At 31.3% G+C, this 21,312-nt stretch overlaps 1 protein-coding gene across 1 annotated transcript in view; it reads left to right on the forward strand.

Annotated features, from left to right (window-relative positions):
- Positions 1-21,312, forward strand: part of LOC115888323 — a 422,982-nt gene that overhangs the window by 238,161 nt on the left and 163,509 nt on the right. The window contains exon 3 of the mRNA XM_030908013.1: positions 17,723-17,936. Coding sequence (XP_030763873.1) covers positions 17,723-17,936 — 214 coding nt within the window. The remainder of the gene's footprint in view (positions 1-17,722; positions 17,937-21,312) is intronic.

The raw sequence follows: 21,312 nt of genomic DNA on the forward strand, positions 1-21,312 counted from the left end.
GAAATCAATGTAACATAAACTAATCATCTAATAATGGATTGAAATCTGTCCAACTAAAATCTTTTATTTTCCTATTCCAAAAAGATTTTCACGAATCTATTTATTTATAGACCAAGTTAACTCACTTCAGTCATCACGGGTAACAAAAAAGTGTTCCACATAAAAATTAATATGTCCTGTGTCCTGTCCAGAATGACTGCGGAAATCGAGCCCGTGTGCGAAATAAGATAAAAATAAAAGCGTATAAAAAGCTAGAGCCGGCTCGTCAGGGCGGCACATCGGCCCTCATGATGACCAATTCAGCGGAAAATATATACCGGCCGGGCTAACTGGGCAATAAAAACGTCAGAAACAAAGGAGACTCGGTCAGAAACAAGCGACTGACGAGGGAAAACAAGACGGGATCGAAACAGGCTGGCAAAATTGGAGCGGCTTTAGAGGTGATCTCTTTTGCAATACTGTTTTTTTTGTTAATATTTTTTGATGCACGTATCTATATTGAATTCTCAAAACCTATTCAACAACTTTGTTATACAGGGTGGCCCAAATAGATATACAGATAAAAATAAGTAAAAAAGTTCATATAAATATATGTCCTAAAATACTTAGTTTTGGAGATACCGGGTGTACAAGCTTCAATTTTTTTTTAAATAATTTCTGTAACGTCAATATTTGCATGAAAATTGGTGTCTAGCAGTTTTTTGACACGAGATATTTGATTTTGATGTCAATAGAACTCCTACTTGTAGGGGGCTCCACCTACATGTGATTTAACTGTTTTGAAGAGTAATAACTGTTCGTCCGTACCTGTTTAAAAGTACTGAGAGAAAAAATATGCATTTCCGTGATTTTTTACGTAAAAAATGTCTCTTGGTAAAAATCGCTACGTGCAACCGATCTAAAGACATTTAGAATGGAAATAGTCAATGCATGTCATTATTGACAAAAAATCAACATGTTGAGTAGATAGTTATTTGGCTGAAAACTGAAATGATAAATTTGAAAACTTTTTTTTTTTAATTAATCATACATTTTCCTTCGATGAAACAAAAAACATTTCAAATTTATGATTTCAGTCTAACAACTATTTAGTCAACGATGGCAGGTATTGATGATTTCAATTCCAAATATCTCGAGAACCGTCAGTGGCGGCTCGTCAGGTGCAGAAGGTGAAGGGGCACTTGACCGAAAAAATACTCAAATTAAAGAAAAAACTTCTTAAAATATTAATTTAGTTTAATATATTTACATGCATCTAAATAATAAAATGGTAATAAATATCTAACTAAAATGGTAAACATCTAAATAATAAAAAAATAAGTTATTTATTTTTTTCCGGGCGGACCTCTGCATAATAAGTCCACCGCATCGTTAATTCCGACCGAAAAAGAAGTGCAAGTGAAAATGATTCTATTTCTGAGCCAAGCGGCTGCACCGAGGGGTAAACAGCTGATCCAAATTCTGTAAACTAAACCTCCTAATAGCTAAAGAATTCCTGAATACCTCCTGGGAAAACCCATATATATTTTTTGGGAATTCCGGATACTATTGAGCATACGAAATTTGTAATTAGTTTCAAACTTTACAGAAAGTTGAAAAAAGTATCCAAAATCGACTCGATAAAAAAGAGTTTGGTTTGGTTTGCTCATTAGTTTATTTTTCACAACTAGGGGCCGTCCTCTGCCGGAAACACTGCGACCTGTGAGGCCTATTGTGTTTTTGCTTTACTCGTTAGTTTGGTCGATTCCTATTCTTAAATCATCTATCTCTTCCTCTTGATTTTCAAAAATACTTTCTTCGGCTATTTCCGAATCATCAATGACAGATTCATTTTCATCAATTACTGCAGATTGTTCTTCTGAATTTTTTGGTATAGTGGTCGAGTTCCATGAAAAATTTTCAAATTGCATTCCCAGCTTTTCAGTTACAGCAAGTGCTTCCTGCAAAGAGTCCATCACAATATTCTCAATGTATTGACCAGTAAATACATTTTCAATATCTTTTTTTCTTAGTTTTGGCCCTTAGAACGAACTCTTTCAAACCTTTTCTGCTTTCTTGGGAAACGTATTATAGCTCTTAAATCATGGGTAATATTATTAATCGATCTAATTCTGTCCAATCGTTGCAATATGTCTTTAATACTATAATTTACTACCGTAGATTGCGTTGTTGTCATGGACCTTGTGGCTCGGAATATTTTCTCACAGCTTTCACTGCTAAAAAGTAAAGGAAGGAACATATCCTCTGTGAGGTTTGGATTTTCTCGAAAATGTATAATTAAATTAATCAGAGCATGAGCGTTCAACTGGATGCATGTGTAACAGTTACTTGAAATAAAATGTTCACCAATTTTCTTATTATTCATCATTAGCCATTTACGTCAAATAGGTAAAAAAAACACACAATACCATAAATTATATAACCTTCTTTTTAAATTCAAATTTTCTTCCAAATAGGAACATATAACTAAATTCATCATTCTTTAATTTATTGTTACTTTATTTATTCCTGGGTTCCTGCACCCTCAGCAACAGTATTAAATAATTGAAGGACTTCAATGGAACATATTTTTTGGGCTGCCTTAAAATTCATTTTATCTTCCAATTTTAAATCAGTCCTAGTCCGTAGCAGTTCAGTCGAGAGTTCAGTGTTATTTTGCTTTCAGATAATAAGCTTCTTAATTTATGTGTTTTTGTATAAAAAAAACAATACACCGAGCAATACACCAAATATTGTAAACCTCGCCAAACTAATTCAAACAGAAACAAAAGCGCGGGAACCGTCGTAATGATTTCCGGCATTGTCACTGGATACTAATGGCATTTGTTATATGTCATTATTATTAAAGAAATGTCTATATGTCAACTTTGATTTTAGAACCCACCGACGTCATCAAATAATGACTGGAAAACGACGCGTTTGCAGTAAAAACATGCATTTTTTAATAGCTTATATTTCCTATAGATCTTTTTTTTGAATTTCTTCTTGTCTGTGGAGCTTTTATAATTAATTATTTGTAAGCTTCATTCAGAACCTCGCAATTAGTGGAATAAATTAGTAGTTTCAATTAGCGTAGAGGTTTATTCCATTAATTTGAATGTAACCATTCAGAACGTCAAAATTAGTGGTAGACATTTTCAATTAGTAGGAAAAGTTATCAAACTTTTAACTTTTCCACTAATTATACTTCAAAATTTGCGAAGAAATATCATTTTGGTCTTTCATAATCTTCCGTCAAGAGAAATTGTTGTTAGAAATCAAAAGTTGATTGTTTTATAAGCTAAATATTAGGCTTTCGCTATGGATACAACTGACTAACGCAAGCTGTTGCTAGGATATTCTATTAATTTTAATTGTGTTTTTTAAACATTGTGAAAGATCGTAAACTTAAAAGTATAAAGTGTAATTAAAACCACTAATTTATTCCACTAGTGGCGAGGTTCTGAATGAAGCTGTAAGTGTTTTAATTCAAATTTATTTGTTATGCACTGAGCCTATTGTGTGATTTTAATCAAAACGAGGTCAATATTCGTGATTTGATGCGTATTTTTTCGAGCTATCTCATCCTAGATCTCCTCCATACCTCCTGGAATTCCATCATAAATCCTGGGAAATCCTGTATACTTCCTGGGAAATCCTGTATATCTCCTGGGAAATCCACATACTTTTAGGAAATCCTATATATACTTCGTGGTACTTCCTAGGAATTCCCGCGTAACTTCCTTTCGAATGTACACCTACCTCCTGCAGGGAATGCGTGACGGTGACGCATAATTTATGCATTTATGCTAATATTCGGCTACTTCGGCGAGTAATTAACCGTGTAAAGACTGTAAAGTTGTTGTTGTTTGTTAAGGGTTTTTGTTGATTTAACTTGTTAATTTTTGCCGGTTTTTGCTGTGTTTTAAAACTGTTTTGTGTGTGTGTATGTATTAAAAACTGAACCCAATTAATGACTTGGTGTGCAATTTTTTGGAAACTCCCTTCAAACGGTGGACAGATGAAGATAAGAGGGATGTTTTATCTCAAGGGCGACCAACTGAAACGTTAACCATAAATTACAAAAAAGAAATAAGAAAAAGTGGTAAATCTTATAATATTAAATTTAAGTCCTTCCTGGTTTTCTGATTTTAATTGGCTATGTAGTAGTATTGTTTTACAAAAATTATTTTGTTGGTCGTGTTTCGTGTTTACTATTTTCTAACATGGCATTTGGAATAAAGAAGGGTTCACTGATCTCGTAAATATAACAAGATCTTTGCATAAACACGGGGATTCTGCAGAACATTTAAAATGTCAGTTAATGCTAAGAAATTAAAAAAAAATCAAAATACAATAGCCGATGCTTTAGAAAAAAACGTTAGACACTAGAAATGTTCGTTTAAATAGGCTTTAAGTTTGCATAAATAAAGAACAGAAAAATTGAGCTGATTAGTAATATATATGGACGTTTTTTTTTTGGTATTAGAGTTTAAAAAAAACTTTTTGTGGCAATCAATTCTGCTTTAAAAACAACTTAAAATGCACCAAGTCAAAGTTGAAACATAATTATGTTAGTCACTTTTTTTAAAATAATAATAATTTAACCAATTTTGACTTAACCAATGACGATTTTAATTTAACCAATGACGATAAACACGGAATTGAACGAAAAGTGTTTCAAGCCGGTCGACTGAATAGGATCACAAGTTGCCGATATACAGATAGTCATATTCTACTAATTAAAATGCTCTATACTTAAGTGCACACAACAGAACCTGTAAATAACCATAAATTCTGAATTGCAACCCAGAACATTTTTAGACCTATTATTAATAATTCAGCATTTTGAATACCTAACTCATATTAACTCATAAATTTCCAATAAATAATTTATTATTGCATGTTGTACGTACTGTATAAAATTGGTTTCCATGCACATTATTTAGAATAAACAATTGAACAATAAACTTTGTAATTTAATTATAATTACAAATGTAACGTAATATTGTCCTCAACTGGATAATATATGTGTGGTGTATATATTTCCATAGTGTGAAGAAATGATGATTTTGATTTAATTTTTGAAATTACATTTTAATCTGATATTGTAGTGAATAAGTGATAATAAAAATAACTTCAAATGAGATATTGGATGGACCATTTATGTAGAAGAAATCACAACCTACGTTTTTTAGATATTATTTTAAATAAATGTTACAATACTTATACATAAAATGACAGGAACCCGCATAGCCAACAATAGAAAACAATGGGCCCAACTATAAAGAGAGTATCTAAATATGTGAGGGAGGCTACACCATAATTGGAAATGGTTGAATAAGCTGAAAATGATGATGATGATGATAAAATGACAGCGATCTTCGTTTCAGAGCCATCGCTGACGCCGTTTTTTTTTCGATCATACGGTATTAATTACTTATGTAAGAACTCTATTTTTCTATGCTACGTTTTCTTTATTTGACGTAAAATAAACAAACATTTCAAAAGCCGGAGCGCAATGGAATTTCGAACGTAAACAAAAACAAGCCCAAAATTCATGGTACCTGCACTTTTCAAAAAGGTTTCAAATAACAATCAATACAGTATCACCGGCTAAAACAGTATTAGACAGCGTCAGAGAAAGAAGTGGTACGCGCTTATTAAATTAAATTTATTAAAGTTTCTCAGGTTTAGTTAAGGTTTTGTGGTGGTTCTGAGTTCCATTGCCATGCCGTACCGAATAAGAAATTTAATTAAGGTGAGTTTATTTTATCTCACTGAGCAACTAGTTGGTTACTGTTTATTGTTTTTATTGTGATATATTATATTTTTGAATCTATGAAGTATTTCTTTATAGTGATTTATTTATATTTGTCTATGTGACTTTAATAGAAGATACAAATATATTTGTGTATTAATATTATCAAATTGATCTTGATTGAATTATTTTTGGTTCTGTTACTTTAGGCAGTTAGCCTGTGTGGTGAATTGCCTGTGTGGCGTAGTTAGCCTATGTGACGCAGTTACCCTGTGTAGCGTAGTTAGTCTTGAGAAGTAGTTAGTCCCGTAGCGTAGTTAGCCTTGAAGAGTAGTTACCCTCGTAGCGTAGTTTGGCCTATTAACTTGTGCATTATATTTAGCCTGTGTGGCGTAGTTTGCCTGTGTGGCACTTTCTCTGTGTGAGAACAGTCTTTGTGACTAGCCTGTTTGGCATATTCTCTATGTGAGAATAGTCTTTGTGACTAGCCTGTGTGGCATATTCTCTGTGTGAGAATAGTTTTTCTGACTAGCCTGTGTGGCATATTCTCTGTGTGAGAAGTTTGTGTTACTACATGCCTTTGTGACATATTATTATTGTTTTTAAACATGTATCTTTTATGTTGGAATATTCAGAAACTATTCAAGTAACTGTTTAATTTTAAATTCACCTCATTTTAATAATAACTGGTAACATTGTTGCTCGCACCATTTTTCTCTTTAATTGCAGGAAAGTCATCTCGGTAGCCAGGTCATACAAGACTTTTGTTGCTATACAACATTTGTCCATTTGCAGCGCACAAATCAAAGTTGGCTATTATCATTAGTAATGTACCATCTATTAGTATTATTTTTATTTTATATTATTAGTTGTATTTTATAATACAGCATTTACGCCCTTTAAATTTGTTTTATGATTTTTATTTTTATTGTTAAGTTGACCGCTTGAAAAAAAACCTTTTTGGCCCATTACACTTAAACTAGTTCCCAACAAAAATATGTTAAGAAAATTGAATTAGATAGGTATAAAAAATATGTATTGCAAAATAAAATATCACATAACTAATATTTAATCTAATAAATGCTAATATTAAATCAATATAAGATTACTTAATATGTATATAGTTAATCAATGGTTATTGATTGTCGACCATAACTAAGTATAATTTTGTGTTCAAAATGGACTATAATATCGAGTATGATTATTGTCAATTGAAACTCAAAGGACCTAATTGTAGTTACTGATTATTAGAAAATAATTTTCAAATGATTAACAATCAACATTATACTCGTAGGGAATTAGCTTTATATTCTATGTTAAAATTTCCTGTATTATAAAATATAAAGCTATAGATAGACAGATATTTTAACTTGTCAAATCATTAAGTTAAACAAAAATCGAACCATTAAGTTATACTATTTTTTTAAATTATTGTCAAATATTTTTTAAAAAAATTGGCGCAAGGAGGTACCTATAGCCGCCCATACTAAAATATGTTAATAAAAAGTTGGTAGGCAGTTCTTTTAGTTTCAATTATCTCAAAAACGGTGACTTTCACTGATCTTGATGTTATTACAAATTTTGTTGTAAATATTATTAATATATTATTATTAATATATATATAAATTGAAAACCGCGTTTCGCAAGCTACTGTAATTTTGGAGTTACGATTTTTTAATTTTTTTAACCCCCTCCCATCGATGGTTTTGACAATTTTCCAACAACATTACCAGTTTGCAGTCAAAACATTGAACTTCGGACTACAAAATTAAAAAAAATGAAATTAGACTAAAAAACAAGTATATTTGATACTAGTTAAACTTTTAGTTACGTAATCGAGGGCGTGATTTTTAAATTCATTGTTGCCAACCATGGAAATATTCGACGCCGGGCTGACTAACTGGAATTTAAACTTCCCGCTGGAATTTCAAGTGGTAACTCTGTCATAAAAAATTGGCGCCGGGAGGCACGTATAGCCGCCCATACCAAAATATGTTAATAACAATTTGGTAAGCAGTTCTTTTAGTTTCCAATTTTTTTTTATCTCAAAAACTGCGACTTTGACGGATTTTGATGTTATTACAAATTTTGTTGCAAATATTATTCCTAATCTTAAATTGAAACTCGCGTTTCCCTAGCTACTGTAATTTTGGAGTTACGATTTTTTAAAATTTTTAACTCCCTCACATACCCCCTTACCAACCCCCCACTCCCACCAAAAACTAATGGCCAGATTCTCGGATGCCACAGTGTGAAAAATGTCTATACCTATGTGGCGGATTCATCTACAACGGATTTTAACAGAAAGTCAACGGTTTCTTGTAGACGTATCTGTTTTAAAAAAATGTAAATTGTTCTCGAATAGTTGAATTAAAATAGTTTTTTTCTTTATTCTTTGTATTTTTTTGCTTCCGACGACGGAAAGAGATAAACTTTCCGAAACGTTAAGCATTTTTTTCTTTTTTAGGCAAGTGTCCATTTAGATTTAACGCAGAAGTGTTTACAAAAAATAACTATTTTATTTTGTAGATTTTTCTAGCAGTGCAGTGGGGAAATACCCATAAAGGATTTTTTGGAGAGTATTTTTGTGCCAAATTTGGTTAAAATCGGTTTAGCGGTGTTTTTGAGTTATATATTATATAGACGGACAGACAGACAGACAGACACCATGAAAATATTTTGTATTTAGGTCATTTATGACCCAGATAACTCATTTTGAATGAAATTAAAAAAACTTTTTTTTGCCGATATTAATAGCCTACCATACTTATTGGTATGGTCGGCTAAAAATGTCAATTTGCCACATTTATTTATTTATTTTCTAACATTGTCGTCGTTTTGGCACTTTAGTTTTGTATTACGAGTTTTTGGTTTAAATAAATAGTCTTATTTGTGTTTAAGCTTAAAATGTTTACTAGTAGAGCCTGCAGTCGAACATTGTTCTTTGTAGAACCTCTTTTAGTGCAAAGTGTACCAGACAGATTAATTGTCGTAAAAACTCATCGCAACTCTATTAGAATTTATGTTCCTTAAGAGTCCATTTCACTAGTCCAAAAAAGTAGCAAAATAAGCGTTCAGCATTTAACCTTTTATGTAAAACTAGCTAGGTATTTTTATACAAATGGAGAAGGAAATTAAAGATAAAAGATTATACCGTATGATCGAATAAAAACGGCGTTAGCTCGGCGTATGAGCGAATAAATGGCTATGAAATGAACATCGATGATATTTCCCATATAAATTTACATATAAAATGACATACGGTACTATATCCGTATTGTAGCATATTTTTAGACAAATTCTTTATTTTTAAGATTTTGATGGTCAAACATCAACAAAATATTCCTTATGTCTGGACTAAATTTTCTCGAAAATAAAGACATAATTTAAAATTCCGTTACAAAAGGGAAATAGATTGAAGTTTTGTGATTACAGTGATATATAATTTATATGGTTTTGTAACAAATTGCTCGCTATTTTATGGCAAATGCTGAGGCTCTGCAAACCTGAATCAAGCCTTAATCAAAGCACGTGTGTTTGGAATTTTGGGTGTAGCTTAACACGACAGGATCGGAAAGATCGGAAGCCTTAGTCAGATTTCTGAAATATATATATTTCCTTCGGTCACACACTCGCTTTACCCGGTCCCTGAGACCCTGACCCCTAACCCGAACAGTACAGCGTAATAGACTCTTAAGTGCTGTTAAGAAGGTGAGTTTTGTTGATTTAAATAATAACTCTTTATATATTTATAATTAATTTATTTTTGTTTTCTAAAATATTTTGATTAAAAGAAAATATGTAAAAGTGGGCAACGCTGTGCCAGTCAAGTTAATCACATGACGATATTTTACGACTGATTTAATATATTTTTTAATGACCACCAATTAAGGCTTTCCGCATTTGTTTCGAAACACCCTGTATAATATTATAACTATTTGAAAAACAACACTAAACTGACAAAATACTGTTTGACCAATTTTATTCCATCGAAAAGTCCAAACAAACAACACGAACAAATTGAAAGCGACCATGTAACCGAAACGGAAAACATTTCCTAAATGTAAAATTCAAAGCTAATAAAGATCGATAAAAATTACGATCGAAACGCTGTTATACAAACGACAGAATAACTGCCAACGGCCATTTAATAGAACATTATCGCGTAATATGGAACGATGTAATGCATAGTTGATTGGTTAACTTAGCAGTGCGGCAATGCGTTGAAAGTGTGAATTATGAAATATTAATGGAGTCGAACTAAAAATGTTTCAGCAATTGAATAGTATGCTAATTAAAAAAAATTGGGTGTGCACTATGTGAGCGTCGGGACGCAATTAAAACACTCTTTTCGCAACGAATTTCATACAAGATTTTTGTGAAAGCGGATAATTTGAGATTTTTATGCTATTATTATTATCTATTTTTAAACATTTTTTAAAATGTTCTGGTAATCGGTTTCTAAGGCATTGTTTATGCATTGTTTAATGACAAAGTTCTGTCAGGTTCAAACTGGTTCTAACGTCGCCGTATTTCCTACAAAGTTTTGTGAAAAAATAAGTATTAATGACAAAGCTTTGGATATTCAACAAGCTGCTGAAACTGCGCTATCCACGTTAGTTCCCGAGAAGTCGAAAAACTTATACGAGACCACCTACAACACCTTTGAAACCTGTGTCAAAGAAAAACATGTTGAGAATTTCACAGAAAAGGTATTGATAGCCTATTTCCAGAGATTATTCACTACCTGAAAACCGTCAACTCTGTGGAGTAAATATTCGATGCTCCGCACCATGATTTACCTGAACAGAAACGTAGACATTAGCAAATTCACAAACCTTATTGCATTTTTAAAAAGAAAATGTTCCGGATATCAGGCAAAGAAATCAAAAGTATTTACAAAACTGGAAATAGAACGCTTTATAAAAAAAGCCGATGATAAAGAATTCCTGTTAGCTAAAGTTGTCTGGATCGTTGAAGTATTTGGAGCATGAGGAGGGAAGAAATCACGTTTTTAACCGTAGAGGCCATTAAAGATTGTCAGTCATTTATTTGTGTGAAGATTCCGAATACAAAAACTCATTTTCCAAGAGTGTTTACGATTCCCAAGTAACATTTTAAGTTCCTTTAGGTTATATATCCTCAAGGTTAGTTATATAAAGGTTTAATACATGTCTCATTGGTATCTTACAGTGTTTTGATTTATATAAGTGTAGCGTTGGTCACTTATCACTAATAGTAACCTTAAAACGTTGTTTATCATTTTCCTTATAAAACTAGACGTTCTTGTTACTAAAGGTTTCATAGTAAGGTTTTATAAAGGTGTTCACATCTATTTTATATAACTTCTGGTATTAGGTGTTAGAAAGGTACGCAAGATATACACTATATAATTAAAGGTGTTATTAAGCACCATTATGTAACCAATAACACTACAAGTTATATAATTGTTTCCTCAAATCAATATCAAACCTAATGACATAACCTCAAATTTTTAATATAATCAAAACAAATAATATGTTAGCAAGCAAAGAAATTCGGTATTATAATAAATAATAAAAAAATAAACTGGACAAAACACAAAAATACATGTACGTTCAAAAGGAAGGTTCTTCAGAGTTAAAAAAAAAAATAGGAATAATCCAAACCTCATTCAAACTACATCTACCAATATTGAAAGCCAACATGCAAATTTACCATCCACAAGCAGAGATCAGGATCAACCTGAGATATTTCCAACAGAAAGTTGCCAAAACGATCAGGAACAGGAAGATGCCTGGTTAAGGCATTAAAGAATGCATAACATAAGAGAATGAGCTTTGCGCTTGAACATTACACATTCTGCACTTAAAGAGTTTTTTTCTATAGTCAATTCATTCATAACTGTTCTACCAAAGTACCAAAGGACCCTAGAACTCTTGAAAACTCCTACCACTTTAAATATAGATCAAATTGAACCAAAACAGTATTATTTCAATTTTATGAGGTTATGTTTTGTTTTCTGCACATTTTCTGTCAAATTGCTGTAATGTCAAACTTCGTTCGCAGGGAATCGCTACAGTCGACACCTCGGGTTACATAAACGTTTCCTGGGTGACTAAAAGTAGCCATAAACACCCCGGCATTTATAATGGTGATTTGTATCACCTTTAGTTGTATAAAACACTAAAATTGGTGTTTTAAATAACCCAAACTCATTTACGCAACCTTAAGTAACCAAATTTATATAATGGTTGATGAGTACCTATGTTATAGACCCTAAAGTAATATATAGCACTTTAAATATAATGGACGCCATTATTATTGATCTCTTCATTTTTGGCTACAATGAGTATTTCTAAGATAACGTTGAAAACTGGTACAAAACTATATTTTGGCCAGTTGCCAGTTATTTCTATGTTTTAAAAAAGTCGTATGTTCTATTATTTAGATTAATAAATTTGACTTTCATTACAAAAATTTAACCATATTTTTTTTGTTTATAAAAAAATCTATTAAATAATTCTGCTTTTGGGGGCGCATGTGTTTTTTGGAGGTAAAATTGATTTTCACACAGTAAATTTAATATCACATCTGTATTTAGTACTCTAGATAGGCTCAATAGATGTTATTAAGCCAGTAATTTCTATAAAGTCATTTGCATAACGCAAACGCTTTTGTAGGCTATGACAAGGATGGCGTCATTTTGTCTCTTTCGTTTCTGGTCTGGATTATCTGCGTAGGACAACTTGGAGCAATAAGATCATATCTGCTTTTTATGTTAAAAAAAGAGGCAAATATTAAAGTAGTTAGTCAGAAAGAAACCAGTATATTTTCAAAAAACGCGCATGCGCGATATTTCTATGGAGGTAGTCTCTGGAAACCTTCTCACCACCGCTATATAACTATTATATACCCTTTTTCAGTTTTATAGCGGTAACTCGATAGGATATATAAAGGTGTTGAGAAAGTTTTCAGGACTTTGGTTGCACACCTTGAGTGTTAAGGGTTACCATAGGAACAGTTATAAAATGGACCGTTTAGGGCATATAAGTGTTATATAATGGTTACCAATAACTCATTCTAGACGACAACCATTCTAGATGGGTTTAGGTTGTATAATATGGTGTTGGGAAGTTTCCTAACACACTTATAAAACAAAAAATGCTGCTTGGGTTACTGAGGGACCAATTGATGCTACCAATTTCTTACATATATTTTGTAAGTACGCAAAACCTGCGCAAAACTTCGACCACTCAATGTGACACATCAGCGATTTTTCTTGACGTATAGAATAAATCATTGCTGTACCCTGCCAGTTGGAACCAATACAATTTGGGGTATTCCAATAAAGATAGCGGAATTTCTTGGACTCTCCAACGCCATTGAATACACTGGTCATTGTTTCCGGCGCAGCCCTACAACAATGCTGGCAGATTCATGAGCGGACAGGACCACGCTCCGTTGCTGAAGAGGTTACATTGAAAATTCAATTGAACAGAAATAGCAAAAAGAATCATGGGACAGAAAGATACGCCAAATAAGAAATTAAAAGCAGTTTACGTAGGAGCAGAAGCCACCAGCATTGCCAGTACAAGAAATTTACTTATTCCGACTCCTACAGCTTGCATTTGTCTTAGAGACGAAAAGTTGGATGCCTATTGTATTCCCTTTAATAATTTAAATAATTGTAACTTTAATATTTATAATAAATAAATATTTTCATTGATTCTAACGTTTAATTTTTTACTTTTAGGCACTAGTGCCTAAACAAGTGTCACTTTTAGACACTAGTGCCTAAAAGAATGTCATTTCGAAGCTCAAATAAATATCAAAAATTGTCAATTTCGAAACGCTTTCACAAAAAAGTTTTTCCTCTTGTAAAGACAATCTGGGGACATACTGTACAGGGTGAGTCAACGATAGAGTAAAGTCCATTATCTCATTTGTTTCAAGGTTTACAAAAAAATGTTTAATATAAAAGTTATAGGGATAGTTAAGATACACATTTTACAATTATTATAGAGTATACAAGGTGCTTCAAAAAAGTGTGGCGGCTATAACATATGTTTTCTTAAATGCAACACCCTATTTTTTATTTTATTTTTAGATTCTGCGTAAAATTCCATAACTTTTTTATATATAATGTTATATACCTAAAATTAATAGTTTTTGTAATATTTGAATTTATTTAAACAAATGTTAAATTGCAGTGTGGTAAAAAATTGTCAGTAGTGCCATTGTTTCTGAAGTTGGAGTACCAAAATTTGGTAGGAGAGTTTTATAGAGATGAAAAAATATATATATGTAAAGATATTTTAGTTAAATGATACAGGGTGTTCAAAATACATTTATGAATTTTAACTACTTAAAATTAAAAAATCTCAAATTTTTTAAATGATAGATTTTACAAAACTCTTCAACTTTTATTAAGTATGTCAAACACCTGTTTTTAATAGTTTGCGATTTATTCCCATTTTTTTCTATTTTACCCATATTTTTAATACAATTACCCTATAAAATCATAGTTGCCATGACAAAACAAAAATATTTATTACTTCCCTTTAACAAATAGCTTCATAATTAGTTACAATTGCTGGTATTAGTTAAAATTAATTAACTTTACTCAAATAAACTAAATCGCAGTAGTGAATTTCTTGGTGTATTTTCATATTATGAAAGATGACACTTGGGATTTTTAGTCAGGGCGAATAGCCACAGATTAGGGTAATACTAGATTACCTAATTGCTGAAGACTACTGATATAGCAATTTTCTTCGACATACAGTAAAGTTTTCTCGTAGTAATTCTAGTTTATAATTCATTTGGTAAAGCCAATATTACTACTGCCGCAAAACCGTCCCATTACACACTGAAGATGTTTTCTAGGTAATATATATCTATTCTTATAGTAGTTAGCAAAATACTATATAATCTATAGTATTGAACCAAAAAAATGTGGTTTTCTAGGCTTGTCCGTGTATATCAATCACATTGACTAATTCATTTCAAGAAAATCTGTAACTATTATCTCTACCATTTATACTTACTACAACAAATTAAACTAAAATTCAAATTGTGTTCTTAATTTGCTTAACAGACATGAAATTCTAATAATTATTACTTTTTATCATAGCGACTATGATGTTATAGCGCAATTGTATTAAAAATATGGGTAAAAATAGAAAAAATTGGAATAAATTGCAAACTAATAAAAATAGGTATATGACATACTTAATAAAAGTTGAAGAGTTTTGTAAAATCTATCAGAAAAAATTATAATATATAGGGTGTACCATTTAAAAAAATTGAAATTTCTTAATTTTAAGTAGTTGAAATTCATAAATATATTTTGAACACCCTGTAACATCTAACTAAAATATCTTTACATAGGTCTTTTTCTATATCTCTATAAAATTCTCCTACCAAATGTTAGTTGTCCAACTTCAGAATCAATGCCATCAATGACAATTTTTTATTACACTGCAATCTAACATTTGTTTAAACAAATTTAAATATAACAAAAACTATTAATTTTAGGTATATAACATTGTATATAAAAAAGTTATGAAATTTTACGCAGAATCCAAAAATGAAATAAAAAATAGGGTGTTGGCATTTAAAAAAACATATGTTATATTCGCCACACTTTTTTGAAGCACCCTGTATACTGTATAATAATTTTAAAATGTGTATCTTAACCATCTCTACAACTTTTATATTTAATATTTTTTGTAAACCTCGAAACAAATGAGATAATGGACTTTACTCTATCGTTGACTCACCCTGTAAAATAAAAATAAAACATTAAATTATTCACCAGCTTCCAGTTTTTATTGACTTTTTTGAGTCAAATTATTTGGTTTTCCCTAAAAGCTTGATTTCAATTATTGAAATCATTTAAAATAATAGTTTGTAAATGGTAAATAAACTGATTTAATTTATAGTTATTTAGACAATTAACAAAAATCTATAAAAGAAAAATATAAACTATTTCATAAAACTATATATAGAAGATTTGATATATATTTGAAGCAATATTTCGAGTTCCTTTGTTTCCAAGAGCATATATGCTCGTACTGGGAAATCTAATTTAATAAAATATAATCTAGTGTGCATACGGAGCCAGTCGAAGGCAGAAAATCTTATAACAAAAGCTAGAGGGCCTGGTAATCGCTATTTCTTTATCGATAGACTGAAGAAATATTGCCATGTATGGATAAAATAATATAAAATCTCGGAATACCTGTACGAGTACGTAGTCCTTTGATCATTATATACTGAAAGGTTATATTTCTCCTTTTATAGCAATATAAAATAATACTGTAACTTGTAAAATAATATATTGTTTTATTAGGGTAAAAAATGACACTTCCTGTGGCGTAAAAAGACCCACCCCCCACATTTCACCCACCCTGTACAGGGTGGGTCAAATTCGACGCTTTTAAATGGAAACACCCTTTTCTATAGGAGATAGACAAAAACTAATATCGGTGTCTGGAGCTCAATTTTTGTCAAAAATATGATGATGAAAACCGCATATCGATATCTGTTACCGTTTCGGAGTTACGGTGTGTTTTTCAAAAATATGCATTTTTAACAAATTGCTGTAACTTTCACGTAGCAGCACCTTTTTACGTGAATTAAGAATTTAATGGTTTAAGTATAATTTTTTTTTTAAATTAATAATTTAAGAATTATCAACAGAAAATTTGATTTTTTATATGGGACACCCTGTATATTTTTAATTTATTGAAAAGAATTTAAAATTACCTTTCCAAAAAGATAACACACTAAATATTTTGCTCGATTCCTCTTCGAGATATAGAGTATATAATTCGCCCGCTTTAAATAAGTAGGCTTTGAATGGCACCGGCTGTAATGCAAAGAAATTCTAGCTGTGAGCATCAATTAAAACGAAAATAATATTTGCTATGAGAGATTCAGAACTTTATAACAATTTAAAATATATTTAACCAGCATCAACACATTTAAACTATATCTAATAAGAATAAAAATAAATAGCAAACCAAGACATGAGATTTTGCTACTGGTGTTCGACATATTGACCGTCTTCTGTTATGGACAGACGGGGCAGTTTTTGAACATTTCTCGCGGAATTCATTAACTCAGTGGGGGTGAAAGATACCCTCTCATAACTGCTCAGTATTTCTAATTCTTGTTTAGATTATACGGAAGAATAAGGAACCTTTATTCTTCCACAAATATATCCATGGAATTAGATCCATGGGCACTAAGTCAGGCGGCCTCGACGTCCAACGGCTGGGATCTTGGTTAGCTATTCAATTATTCTTGAAATTGGCTGCAAAAATATGCTAATAACTTCAGCGTTCAGGGGCGGTGCGTCGTCTTGCTGGAAAAATATATTTTCGAGTTCCATTAAGGGCATATTATCAATAAGTGGTCCAAAGCCTACTAGTTTAAAGTGGCGAACTTTTAAAAACTCTGTATTGCAAAGGGGATTATAACAAAATATCAAGTGTGCTATATTTTTGGAAAGGTAATGTTAAATTCTTTTCAGTTAATTAAAAATATAGAGGGTGTCCCAAATAAAAAATCAATTTTTCTGTTGATAACTCTTAAATTATTAATTTTAAAAAAATTATACTTAAACCATTAAATTTTACGTAAAAAGGTGCTTTGGAAATGTTTTCATAGAAATACAAAATTTTCCATAGTAAAAAAGTTACAGCGATTTGTTAAAAATGCACATTTTTGAAAAACACCCCGTAACTCCGAAACGGTAACAGATATTGATGTGCGGTTTTCACCATTATGTTTTTGATGAAAATTGAGCTCCAGACACCGATATTAGTTTTCGCCTATCTCCAATAGAAAAGGGTGTTTCCATTTAAAAGCGTCGAATTTGACCCACCCTGTACATAGAGAACATTTTCAAAATTAATGTTTTGTTGTATACTAATGATCACCAGTCTTAAAATGACTTTTTTTTAATTAATAACAAATCATACTTTGTTTCAGATGCAAGAAACCGACCAAGAATACGACACCAACACAAAAAAATGTTCTGTAGCCATGTTGTGTGGACGAACAAGCCTTTTTGTTCTTATGATAGGATACGCCCTGCTTGGAGCATTGTTATTCAAGTTTTTAGAAGGTGGAGGTGAACACCATCAGACTACAGATTTTCAAAAAACTAGAGAAGAATGTCTAAGAGAGTTATGGATTATAACCGGTAAGTTTAATATTAATCAGTTCTACAATCTTTAATAAATAAATAAATATAAATAAATAAATAAATAAATGCCTTTATTGTCAAAAAATTTTTCAATTTGTGGACAAAGGTAAACTAACAAACAAAGTAACAAATAACAAGGTACACAAACAAACAAACAAAAGATAATACAAAACATTATACAAATAATATTGTCAGTCTTATTGTTAAAATAAACATATATAAATGTTTACAATGTCAAAGAACAAAAAAATAAAAAAATATTCAAAAATATTTAGCCAGTTTATAGCAAAATATCAATGACCTCTAAATAAATTAATTTCGATGTCATTAGTAAATATAACAATAGCAAACATTAGACCAGTGTTTTCAAGATCAAATTCGATTTTCAATTCAAATATAATTCATTACGGCGTAGAAAGCCTTGTCTAGTAAATAAGAGTTCAATGCTTTGCGAAATGAAAAAAATGATGTTATGGATTTGATTTCAAATGGCAGGTGATTGTGCATTTTTTTCGAGTTGTATAATATTGAACTTTTAACTAACTCTGAGCGTGGGGTAGGTAGATAAAGATCTTGCTCCGCGTTCCTGAGTGGATAAGTGTGAGATGGCCTTTCTTGAGAAGCTGATACATGTTTACGTATTAGGCAAACGGATTCAAATATAAATAAGGAAGGAAGAGTCAATATTTTTAATTCTCTAAAAAAGCCCCGGCAATGAGTTCTGCTGTTTAGTCCCAGTGAATATCGAACAGCTCTCTTCTGGAGCTTGAAAATGCGGTCAAATTGAGCCGCACAACACGTACCCCAGAATGGAAGGGCATACCTGAGGTGCGACTCAAAAAGTGCATAATAAACAGTTCTAGCCACTGACAAGTTAAGCTCCTTAGAAACAGACCTTAATGCAAAACAGGCAGAGCTCAATTTTTTCGACAAAGCTTCGATATGTATGTCCCATTTCAGAGAATTGTCCACAACAAGCCCTAAGAATTTTACGGATTTTACGACGTCAATGGTGGTGTTGTCAAGTACAAAAGGCTGCAACGAGTTTTTATACGACAAAGCCTTAGTTTTAGAAATGTTGAGACTCAGGAGGTTCGAATCGCACCAAGATTTAATGGTGATTAAGTCATTTGATATAATCCTATGAAGTGCCGCGATGTCCTTGTTGCTCCAAGTGAAGCTAGTGTCGTCCGCAAAAAGACATATTTTGCCACTGATGTTTATGTTAGCAATGTCGTTAATAAAAAGAAGAAACAAAATAGGGCCTAGTACTGAGCCTTGTGGTACTCCACATTCTATTGGCTTGCTAGAAGACAACGTGGTATCCACCCTCACAAGTTGACTTCTGTTGCTCAGATACGACTTAAACCATTCGAGAGATGATCCCCTGAACCCATAGTGCTGCAGTTTATTAATTAGGATCTTATGATTTACACAATCGAACGCCTTAGAAAAATCACAGAAAATTGTTGCTGTAGAATGATGGTTGTTTAGGCTGGAGTAAACTTTATTAAGGAGGGAAAACATAGCGTCATTTGTGGACTTGTTGCTTATTTAAAGTTAACATAACTTTCAATACAGAGTCGGCATTCGACGTCTACCATCAGTCATATCCTATGTAGATGTGATTTCAGTTTGCAGAGGTCTGTGTATACTGTAGTGAGCATATACATTACATGATAAATATGAGCACATGATAGATATTATTTATTAAAATCATATAAAAATGGTATTTATATTTAAAAAAAATGTTTTATAGAATATTTGAGAAGGAATCACTTGATTTTTTGTATCATCCATCCTCTATTTAGAAGATAACCATTACAACTTTTTTTAATACATACTTAATGATATGACATGTGGTTATAAGATCATGGGTTCCTTGTAGTCTTAGATATAAGATATATAGCATAGATGGTTATATATATATATGGTTATAGCATAGATGGTCTTATAACAAGATCTTAAATTTCACGGTTAGTTTTTGAGATATTGGTGTTTAAAAGAAAATAACATTGTTAAAAACTAGTAAATCTGACTTTTTCTTAGACAAATAATTTCATCATAAATGTTTCAATTACACATCAGAAGAGTCAATGTTCTTTCTGTTATACTTAATAAATAATAAATATATTTAAAATCTTCCTGACAGTATATTTTGACTGAAATATATTCATGATTGCTACTTTTAAAATTGTCACCCTGTATAATGTAGCTTTTGTCATTAGCTTTGAGGCAATGAATCTGTTGTTTGTCGTCTTATGGCCAATAATCTAAGTAGACCGTTAAATGTGGTGGTACACAAATGCAACAAAGCTTAATGGTGTTGGTGACAACGGTTGTTTACGTTACTACATAAACATCTTTACTAAATCTACGAGATTCTGCATATCTATAACATAATATTTTGCTCCTGTGTGCATTACATTTCCATTTGAATTACGTTCATATTATAGGTTTGTATTTATTATATTCATTTATTCAATACACATTAAAGGTACATATTTACTGTAAACTTTTAAAAAAATCCTTTTGATGTTTAGTTAGTTTTACTTCATAATAACTGTAATATCTATAACAAACTATAATAACTAAAATTATTGGTAAAAAATATACCTGCAATGGATTTTGTATTACAAAAAACATTTAAAAAGCATATTTTATTCTATATATTATACTATAACAAACTAGCTTATTATACCATTAACAAATAACAAAGAGTATTTTTATTAATAGAGTAGATGTTGAAAATATTTCTATTTTTATGTCGATTATACAATTAAATTGATTCTTGTCAAATTTGCAAATTTGTAGTACCGTATGATCGAAAAAAAACGGCGTCCAGTTGGCTTGGAAATGACGATGATTACATTTCCCATATAATTTTACAAATAAAATGACAGCGATCTTCATTTCATAGCCATCGTTGACGCCGTTTTTATTCGATCATATGGTATAATGAAAGTAGAAAAATTATTTAAATTTAATAAATATTTTTTTTGTTATTGAAAATAACGTGCCAGTGGCAATGGGATATACAACAAAAAAAGTACTATTTTGGTATGGCTGAAATTCTGAAGAAATACAAAAATAATTTGCCAGACTTAAAAAAATATTTAATACAAATATTTAATACTTTATTATCAGAATATAAACGAAAATAAAATAAAAAAGTTTATACCCCGAGCCGGTCTCGAACTCAGACTTTTCACGCGGCGCTATGGAGACTTGGATTTTTATTCAATACTAAAATTTAAAGGACTAAATAAAAAATATAGGATCTTCTTCGATGCGCAGTAGTGAACGCAACGTCTATCATCAGCCAGACGACCCGCAAGCTATTCCAGAGAGCATAGTAAAAGATATATCGAGA

This window comes from Sitophilus oryzae, unplaced genomic scaffold (genome assembly GCF_002938485.1).
Source record: "Sitophilus oryzae breed Bouriz unplaced genomic scaffold, Soryzae_2.0 scaffold_1167_pilon_pilon, whole genome shotgun sequence".
Lineage (NCBI taxonomy): Eukaryota > Metazoa > Arthropoda > Insecta > Coleoptera > Curculionidae > Sitophilus > Sitophilus oryzae.